The sequence below is a fragment of the Rattus norvegicus genome, chromosome 9 (assembly GCF_021556685.1).
Source record: "Rattus norvegicus strain SHRSP/BbbUtx chromosome 9, alternate assembly SHRSP_T2T, whole genome shotgun sequence".
In the NCBI taxonomy this organism is placed as follows: Eukaryota; Metazoa; Chordata; class Mammalia; order Rodentia; family Muridae; genus Rattus; species Rattus norvegicus.
The window spans coordinates 102,986,006-102,995,855 of NC_141542.1; the positions used below are offsets into that span (position 1 = coordinate 102,986,006).

The window sequence follows — 9,850 nt, forward strand, 5'->3', positions numbered from 1 at the left end:
TGTAGAACTCAGCTCCTCCTGCACCATGCCGGCCTAGATGCTGTCATGCTCCCACCTGAACCACTGAACCTCTGAACCTGTAAGCCAGCCCCAATTAAATGTTGTCCTTTATAAAACTTACATTGGTCATGGTGTCAGTTCACAGCAATAAGACCTGACTAAGGCAGGTGTGCACTGCCACTCCTGGGTTAAGTGTAATATTTTTAAAGACGGGGGAAAATACATAAGTACAGGTACAGCACCAGCAAGATGGTGCAATAAGTAACAGTTGCCTGCTGTACAAGCCTGGGCTCACCTCAGAACCCTCTGTAGAGAGAGAGAAAAACAACTGTCACACACACACACACACACACACACACACACACACACACACACACACCCCAATATTAAATAGAATAGAAATGCAAAAAAGATAAAATGGTGAACAATAGACTTTGATTTCCACAGAACCACCTACAAACAGACACACATGTACACACTCCATACACATATATACACACTCCGTACACACATGTACACACTCCATACACATATACCACATGCACAAAAGAAGCTGGACGCAGGGCAGCTGCTAACATGTCTTTCACTTCAGTCCTTTAAGGACTGAAGTGGCAGTAACTGACCTATGTGTCACCACCCTATCCACAGCTACCAGCATGCCACACAGACACACAGAGACACATACACACACACCATTTGTCCCCCACCCTCTGCCACCCTACCCTACCAGGCCCCACCCTACCAACTAGCAGTGGCAGTCCCTGCCTGGGATCTTTGCATTCTGCCCTTAGGCTCCTGCCCTAGCTGGCAAACCCCACCCTCTCATCACCAGCCTTCAAGTATCAGATTGCGTTTCCGGCCTCTTCTTTCCAAACCCCTAAGCCGCCAGCACCTGTCCCCTTGCCTGCCTCATTCCACAGCCAACAGGCTGAAGGGGAGACATAAACCCCAGTCAGTCGGAGGTGGGGATGGCAGGGCCTGTGCCCACACTGGGGCTGCTGGCTGCCCTTGTTGTGTGTGGTAAGGGTGGAAATGACTCCCTTCCTGGGGGCCTTCTATGCCCACCTGGGCCCCTCACCGCATGGTGCCCACCCTCACATCATGCCTAATTCCCACTCCCACTCGGCCCTTTCTAACCCTAGATATCCCACTCTCAGGGTGCAGCTGGCTTTCCTCTGCTCTGCTCAGCCCAAGGCTGACCCAGCAGGACCACAGGGAAGCTTCCTTCCTAGGTCCAGTGACCAGCACCCTGTCCCTCTCCCAACCCTCCCAGGCAGCTGGGGCCTGAATGAGGAACAAAGGCTGATCCAGCACCTGTTTGAGGAAAAAGGCTACAACAAAGAACTTCGGCCGGTGGCTCGAAAGGAGGACATAGTGGATGTCGCCTTAAGTCTGACCCTCTCCAACCTCATCTCCCTGGTGAGTGGACCTTCGTGGGGTAACCTGGGCTGGGAAGAGGAAGGCAAGAAGGAGCAGTTGCTCAAAGGCTCCTGACCAGGTCGTCCTCTGGGAGACACGCATGACTACCCTCTATGCCGGATGGTGCCACAGGCCTACAGCCACTCAAAGCCATCAGCTCTGCCTGCCACTGTCAAGCTATGCCCATGCTCCCCCCAGGCCTCACATCAACAGCCTCTGCCCTTCGCTTCCATAGTCTGCTGACCCACCTCGATTGGTTGCTCTAGTGGGCCCTGGTCCTTCCAGCTGCCCTGGGAACCAGGCAGATTAGATTCTGATGGTTGAATTTGGGTGAAAGGTGGTTGGGAACCTTTGGATACAACCCTCTTGTTTGATTACAGAAAGAAGTGGAGGAGACCCTCACCACCAATGTGTGGATAGATCACGTAAGGACCCCACACCGCAGGTTCCAGGTCCCCTTATGCTATCTCTAGTTATGCTAGAGACCCACAAGTTCCTGGGGACACTCCTTTGGGGGATCTTGACTACAGAGAACTCAGCTGCCCTTTTCCACTGAGGCCTCTTGCTAGCTCTGAGGACATGTCCCAGAAGACCAGGGTTTCCTCTCTGCTAAAATTGCTGCTCTGTCCCAATTTGCTTTGTCATTGTTTTGAGATGGGGTTCTCTGGCCCTATTTCCCAGGCTGGCCTAGAACTTATGAAGTAGACCAGGCTGGCCTCGAACTAAGAGATTCATTTGCATCTGCCTTCCAAGCACTGGGGCTAAAGGTGGGATTGAAGCACCGATTGCATTAGAGGACACTCTTCTGATCAAAATATCAGAACTGGCAGAGGTTCTCAACATAGAAGCGAGCCAACCTGGTATGGAAGTTGTGCCCCTTAGTGGTGTAATGTGTGTCCTACACAATTGTCCTGACAGAAGTCTTGTTCTTTACCTATCTCCAAATTCCTTTTGTCCCAACTCTCGGGCTTTGTTCAGACTTCCCTGGAGAAGTAGGGACCACCGGGAGGGTGGACAGTGGCCAAAGCCACTTCTGACGTCTTTTATGGACTTCTAGGCATGGATAGACAGCCGGCTACAATGGAATGCCAACGAGTTTGGGAACATCACCGTCCTGCGCCTGCCCTCTGACATGGTGTGGCTACCAGAAATTGTACTGGAGAACAAGTTGAGAGGAACCTTCCCCGCCCTTCTTGCCTCACCTGCTTCCCTTCCTTATGCCCCTCAGCCTGGGCCTCCAGCCCTGCCTGCCCACCTTCCTTTCCTGCCTTCTCTGGTCCTGGCTGGCCAGGGCACACAGTGATTATGGTCTCCATCCCACAGCAATGACGGCTCATTCCAGATTTCTTACGCCTGCAATGTGCTTGTTTCTGACTCGGGCCATGTGACCTGGCTGCCACCCGCCATCTTCCGCTCCTCCTGCCCCATCTCGGTCACCTACTTCCCTTTCGATTGGCAGAACTGCTCCCTCAAATTCAGGTGCGTTCACCTGCACCTGAGTGTCTCTCAGTCCAGGGCACCCAGCCATGGACTGGAAGTGGTGAACTGAATGCTTTCAGGCAGAGGCCTTGGTCCCATGCTCAGTCTATAGCCTTCTCCAACTAGCCCTCCCACCCCTGCCACCACCTCCTGCCCGCAGAAGCTCCATCTAGAGACTTACAGCCACTGTTCTCTCCAGTTCACTCAAGTATACCGCCAAGGAGATCAGACTTAGCCTGAAGCAGGAGGAGGAAGACAACCGCAGTTACCCCATCGAGTGGATCATCATTGACCCTGAGGGTTTCACAGGTACCTTAGAAGTCATGGTGGATGGGCCCCGTAGATGCACACATCTGTGGAAGTTCACTTGCACTAGCACCTCACACACTCACAGCTGGGGCACAGCCTACACACTACCCACCTACAGTCACTGATCCAAAGAGGCCCCAGAGCAAAGCTGAAGGGAAACAGGAACCCCCTCATCACTCCGACCCCCGCCCCCAAACACACACACAGCAGACACTTTCGAGTATAGCAGGGTCTCTGAGGATAGATGTAGCCAATGCATCTGGGAGCAGACCTTCTGAAGCCTGCAGAGACTGAGGGTGGGGCTGGGGGGTTTCATGGATGGATGTAAGCCATCACCAACCCTATCCATGACTAGCTCAGCTCTGTGGGGCTCCCTGCTCAACCCTGTCCAGAAGAAGAACGCTCTTCCGGTTTCAGGGCTGGGATATCCTAGTGAGAGTATTATACTCATCTGATGTCCTCCCGAAGAGCTAGACCAAGGAATGACAGCCAAGTACTGTCACTAGACTTAGAAGACAAACTCAAAATGTCACGGTAACACACATGCCTGTAATCTCAGCCCTCAGGAGGCAAAAACAGAAAAACTGCCCCAATTTCAAAGCCAGCCTAGTCTACACAGGGGTTTCAGGCCATCCAGGGTTACACCTCAAGACCTTGCTTCAAAAACAACGGAAACAGGGCTAATGAGATGGCTCAGCAGGTAAAGGTGCTTGCTGCTAAAGCTGAGGCTGTGAGTTCAATTCCTGGAGCCCATACAGTGGAAGAAAATCAACTTCTATAAGTTATGCCCTGACCTATACACATGTTTGTGCGCACACACACACATACATAACAAAAAAAAGTCAGTGTGGTGATATATGCCTGTACGTCCAGTACTCCAGAGGCCACAGTAGGAGGATCATGAGTTCAAAGGCAGCCTTGACTGTTTCTGACATAGTGCTATCAGCCTGAACTGCAAACTCAAAGACCAAGAGCATTTGTTTTAGTTTTTTTTTTTTTTTTTTTTTTTTTTTTTTGGTTCTTTTTTTCGGAGCTGGGGACTGAACCCAGGGCCTTGCGCTTCCTAGGTAAGCGCTCTACCACTGAGCTAAATCCCCAGCCCCTTAGTTTTTTGTTTTTTTTTTTAAGGTACTACATTTTATTCTCTCTCTCTCTGTCTCTCTCTCTCTCTGTCTCTCTCTGTCTCTGTCTCTGTCTCTGTCTGTCTCTGTCTCTGTCTCTGTCTCTCTCTGTCTCTGTCTCTCTGTCTCTGTCTCTGTCTCTGTCTCTGTCTCTCTCTCTCTGTCTCTCTCTCTCTCTCTCTCTCTGTGTGTGTGTGTGTGTGTGTGCGTACGTACATGCACACGTGTCCCATAGCATATGTGTCCACGTCAGAGGACAATTTGCATCAGTCAGTTCTCTCCTTCCCAGAGACTGAACTCAAGTCACCAGGCTTGGCAGATACCGCCTGACTCATCCGCTCCAGACAGTGATTTTTTTTTTTTTTTTTGGTTCTTTTTTTCGGAGCTGGGGACCGAACCCAGGGCCTTGTGCTTCCTAGGTAAGCGCTCTACCACTGAGCTAAATCCCCAGCCCCCAGACAGTGATTTTTAAAAACTCTCTCTTTAATTGTCATGCAACATACTTTTGATTTGTTATAGCTTTTTAATGATTTACTATTTATTTTATGTATCTGGGTATCTTGACTGCATACATGCTTTGCATACTAGAAGAGGGCAAGGGACTACATGTATAGGACTACATGGCACTACGTGGGACTACATGTAGAGGACTATAGTTATAAATGATTGCGAGTGGCTATGTGGGTGCTGGGAATTGAACCCAGGACTTCTGAAAAGGCAGCCAGTGCTCTTAACTGCTGAGCTATTTCTCCAGTCCCTTGTTATAGCTTTTAAGCCAAAACATATTCCTCATTTGAACCCTGTGTGGCTTCAGCTTCTGTCTTTTTCCAAGGAGAGAAGAAACAATAAACAAACAAGCAAATAAATAAAATAACCTTCTGGGAAAAGTCACAAAGAAAACCTCCTTCCTCAAAAACTGACCCTGCCAGCCAACCCCAGAGATGGACCCCACAGTACCCAAAATTTCTCCATGCCTCAGCTGCCTTAGACAGTACCCTGGCCTGCTTTGCTCCATCTCAGACCCTCATTCTGTCCTAAGGCTCCTTAACCCCATGGTTTCCCTCCTCCATCTTGATCCTGAGCCATCCTTGTACCTCCCTCAGAGAACGGTGAGTGGGAAATAGTTCACCGGGCAGCCAAGGTCAACGTGGACCCCAGTGTCCCAATGGACAGCACCAACCACCAAGACGTCACCTTCTACCTCATCATCCGCCGCAAGCCGCTCTTCTACATCATCAACATCCTGGTACCCTGTGTGCTCATCTCCTTCATGATCAACCTGGTCTTCTACCTGCCAGGCGACTGTGAGCCTCATGTCCCACTCCCTGGCTCCCTGCCAGCCTCTCCCAAGGCCACTTAGCACAGGTGTTCCCAGTCCTAACCCTGCTCTTTAAGGTGGGGGGAGAAATGACCATGGATGATGTTCTGTATAAGAACTGAGGGATAGCAGGCAGGCCTGGCTGGTCTTTGGATTAGGAACTGCATGCTAGAGTTCTACCAGGATGCCTGAGAGCTTTCTGAGGGGCTGGGGATACATAACAGTTAGCGTAGCTCACCTAACAAGTTCTATGCTTGCAATGTTTTGAGAAAAGGGCAGAGAGTTTGAGTTCAGGCTACTTGCCTAGACTACTCAGCTAATAAGCTGTGGTGCCAGGATTTAAAGACAGGCACAGGATGCCATACCCTATGATATGTATCGTGGCACTGTGAACATTGGTATCGAGGCCTGTCATGGGGTGACTTTGTGGACTCCAAGTGTGAGCCTCCAGCTAGGTCTGCCTGTCCAGGTGGAGAGAAGACCTCGGTGGCCATCTCAGTGCTCCTGGCCCAATCTGTCTTCCTGTTGCTTATCTCCAAGAGGCTGCCGGCCACATCCATGGCCATTCCTTTGGTAGGCAAGTGAGTATCTATAGCCCTGCCCACACCTAGCCTTGCCCACGCCGCTGCCCTCATTCCCTCAGGCACGCTGTGTGTCCTCAGGTTCCTGCTTTTTGGCATGGTGCTGGTCACCATGGTTGTGGTGATCTGCGTCATCGTGCTCAACATCCACTTCCGAACACCCAGCACGCATGTTCTGTCTGAGGGAGTCAAGAAGGTGAGATTTTGATAAAAGATGGGACCCAAGTCCTGGCCAGGGGGATCTGTGAGGGTGATGGGTGTGATCAGAAGCACCAGGCTCAGAATCTCCAGACTTGTTGCCTAGATTGAGGACCTGGGTCAGCTCCTCAGCTCTGCTAAACTTAGATAGATAGATAGATGATAGATAGATAGATAGATAGATAGATAGATAGATAGATAGATAGATAGATAGACAGACAGACAGATAAGGGGACAGTTAGATAGCTCCGTGAGTTGGAGCACTTGCCACCAAGCTTGACCACCTGAGTTTGATCCCCACAACCCATGTGGTGTAAGGGGAGGACCAACTCCTACAGGATGCTCCTCCCTACCTCCTCCACGAGAGCACCGTGGCATGTGTACCCCTGCACACATATGTGCCCACATACATGTGTACATGGATAAATATAACTTTAAAATTAAAACAAAAGGTAAAAGTAAGCAGGTGAGGACACAGGGGACAGGGTGTTTGGGACAAGACTATCTGTGCTCTAAGCCACTGTGGGCCAACGGGTTCTTCTGGAACAAGTCATCTTCCAGATGATGATTCTGCAGCCCTTTAATGGGTTTTGTCTCTAATTGACTGAAGGAAGAGCTCAACATTTCGGCTTTTATTTGTTTGAGACAGGGTCTTACTGTATAACTCATAAACAGGAGAGGGGCACAGGTACACAGCTCAGTTGGCACAGTGCTTGCCTAGGGTGCACAAGGCCCAATACTGAGTGTGAACCCCCCTTAGCCTAGTGGGAGGATCAGAAGTTCAAAGTCATCCTCAGCTACACAGTGATATCTGTTTATCCTAGTATACATGAGACGCTAACTTAGAGGGGGGAGGGGGAGAGGGAGAGAGACAGAGAGAGAGACACAGAGAGAGAGACAGAGGGACAGAGAGAGAGAGAGAGAGAGAGAGAGAGAGAGAGAGAGGAGGAGGAGGAGGAAGAGGAGGAAGAGGAGGAAGAGGAGGATCAGTGATAAAACGTATGTTCAAACTTTTAATTCTCCTGCCTCAACTTTCTGAATGCTAGGATTAAAGGCATGTAATCCCCACTCTCAGTTTCCTTTTGTTCTTAAGATTTATTTTCAGGGGGTTGGGGATTTGGCTCAGTGGTAGAGCGCTTGCCTAGCAAGCGCAAGGCCCTGGGTTCGGTCCCCAGCTCCGAAAAAAAACAAAAAACAAAAGAAAAAAAAAGATTTATTTTCAGTGACTGAGTTCCGCTGTTGCTATGAGTAATGAAGGACAGTTGAAAGCATCCTACATCAGTCAGTGGGGAATCTGGGAGACAGACGATGGGGTCAGCCTGGGAGCTCTGCTTAGCAACCGGGTTCATCAGAGTGTATAAAGATGACTCCACATTTGTGAAATGGTCTGTCTTGTGTCCCCTTGACTGCTAAAGTTCTTCCTGGAGACTCTGCCCAAGCTCCTGCACATGTCCCGCCCAGAAGAAGAAGACCCGGGCCCCAGGGCTCTTATCCGGAGGACCAGCTCTCTGGGATACATCTCCAAGGCAGAGGAGTACTTCTCACTTAAGTCCCGCAGTGACCTCATGTTTGAGAAGCAATCAGAGCGGCATGGGCTGGCCCGGCGCCTCACCACAGCCCGTGAGTTCTGGTAGCTGTGGAGCTTGGCCCATGTGTGGGAGGTGGTCAGGGATAGGCATCACGCCTGCCCCTGGCCCATGTCCACAGGCAAGCCACCAGCAAGCTCTGAGCAGGTCCAACAGGAGCTTTTCAATGAGATGAAGCCAGCCGTGGATGGGGCGAACTTCATCGTCAACCACATGAGGGACCAGAACAGTTACAATGAGGTGAGTGACCATGGGATCAGATGTGCGAGTACACTGGGGATCAAGTGAATTCTGTCTTCCCCTCATATACACATGTCAACTTAGATGAAGAGATGCATGGTGGGTAGGACCCTTGGTGTACATTCTCCCAGGAAGGCAGAATTCCTTTGTGAAATCCCACAGCATCACACTGGGCCAAACAGACTGTGGTACACACAGACAGACAGCCCTACTTGACCAGGACAATTTTAAGTACATCTTCTACTCAGATACTCCAGAGACAATCTATTTATTATAGTTATTTACTTTTATATTCATAATCTTTATATACCATATGCAGTGTATTTATATATTGTATATTTATTATACAATTATATTGTGTAAATATATTTTATAAAAATAGGAATTAATAAACAACATATAACAAATATTTTACATATTATATGGTATGTTACATATGAATATATTTTATTATATATTTATTTATGGTATTTGTTTTATTATTATGTTACCTTTGTGGTGCTCAGGGCCTTATATACGCTAGAAAAGAAAGCACTGTACCCCCAGCCCAGCACCATGCCTTTGAAAGACTGGGTGGTCTATTCTTAGGCAACTTCTTAACGGTTCTCCATTGTATCCTCCTGTTCCCATGTGGCTAGAAGCAGCCCTGAGTCCCTAGTAGGAGTAATGGCATCCTGTCCTGACCTACCCTGCTGACGTAAGCCTGAGGTGACCCCACAGACACATAGAAGCCAAGCCTATGAGCTTCCATTTCTGGGTCCTAGCTTAGGGGTGTGAGTCTGCAGTCTGAAGCCCTTCCTTACTCCATGGTGTCTTGACCCTACTTATAGGAGAAGGACAACTGGAACCAGGTGGCCCGCACAGTGGACCGTCTCTGCTTGTTTGTGGTGACGCCCGTCATGGTGGTGGGCACAGCCTGGATCTTCCTGCAGGGTGTCTACAACCAGCCCCCACCCCAGCCTTTCCCTGGGGACCCCTTCTCCTATGATGAACAGGACAGGCGCTTCATTTAGAGCAGGCATGAGTAAAACAGTCAGGCAGACGGCGGTCTGAGAATTGTCCTTGAGCTTGTGCCTATCTGGGGCTGTGTGGCTGGGCTGAGGTCATGGGAGGAAGAGCTCCCTCCCAGGAGCAATTCCTTTCTAAATAAAGGAGAGAGACACTTGAGATTGGCTGAGAGTGGACATGGTGGGGAGGAGACCCAGGGCTGTGGGGAGAAGCATGGCCTTGCTCGGGCCAGGGATGTGACCTTGGGACTGGCTTCCTGGGAAGAGCACTGTGAGAGGGTCCCTCAGCCTGAGCTGCTCCTCTGCCTCGCTCTCTTCCAGAGCAGGCCAGAATCTGAACTTCCTGTTTCCTTGCCTTCCTTCCATTACCCACCTGGGGCCCAGAGAGGGTGACTCCTCTCCATTCCCCAGGGACGGAGGTTTTCCATGATGGCAGACTGTCCAGGTCATCATCTCTCAGGCCCCAATTGCTTGGTCGTTCTGTCTGGGTCCTTCTGAGAAGTAGGGGACTGGTGTGGGAGGATCATTCTTGGCATCAATAAAAGCCCCATCAGTGTGTGTCACACATCCTAGAGCATATACCCAGCCCCTC

At 50.1% G+C, this 9,850-nt stretch overlaps 1 protein-coding gene across 3 annotated transcripts; it reads left to right on the plus strand.

Moving 5' to 3' along the window:
• Positions 1 to 911: 911 nt before the first annotated feature.
• Positions 912 to 9,418, plus strand: Chrnd (cholinergic receptor nicotinic delta subunit). 3 transcript variants are annotated; one of them, XM_087567459.1, is made up of 13 exons: positions 912 to 1,020; positions 1,278 to 1,419; positions 1,800 to 1,844; positions 2,101 to 2,279; positions 2,477 to 2,586; positions 2,743 to 2,898; positions 3,098 to 3,207; positions 5,432 to 5,632; positions 6,116 to 6,227; positions 6,309 to 6,423; positions 7,841 to 8,045; positions 8,133 to 8,251; positions 9,082 to 9,418. In XM_087567459.1, the coding sequence occupies exons 5-13, from the start codon at positions 2,552 to 2,554 to the stop codon at positions 9,262 to 9,264; spliced, it is 1,236 nt and encodes a 411-aa protein (XP_087423585.1). In that variant the 5' UTR covers positions 912 to 1,020; positions 1,278 to 1,419; positions 1,800 to 1,844; positions 2,101 to 2,279; positions 2,477 to 2,551; the 3' UTR covers positions 9,265 to 9,418.
• Positions 9,419 to 9,850: the final 432 nt, after the last annotated feature.

Bases quoted from the DNA above. Each gene is read 5' to 3' on its own strand.
- Chrnd (XM_087567459.1), top strand. From the start codon at position 2,552: ATGGTGTGGCTACCAGAAATTGTACTGGAGAACAA. The intron at 5,633-6,115 runs GTGAGCCTCATG...CTGCCTGTCCAG, and splicing joins CTTCTACCTGCCAGGCGACT to GTGGAGAGAAGACCTCGGTG. The intron at 6,228-6,308 runs GTGAGTATCTAT...GTGTGTCCTCAG, and splicing joins GCCATTCCTTTGGTAGGCAA to GTTCCTGCTTTTTGGCATGG.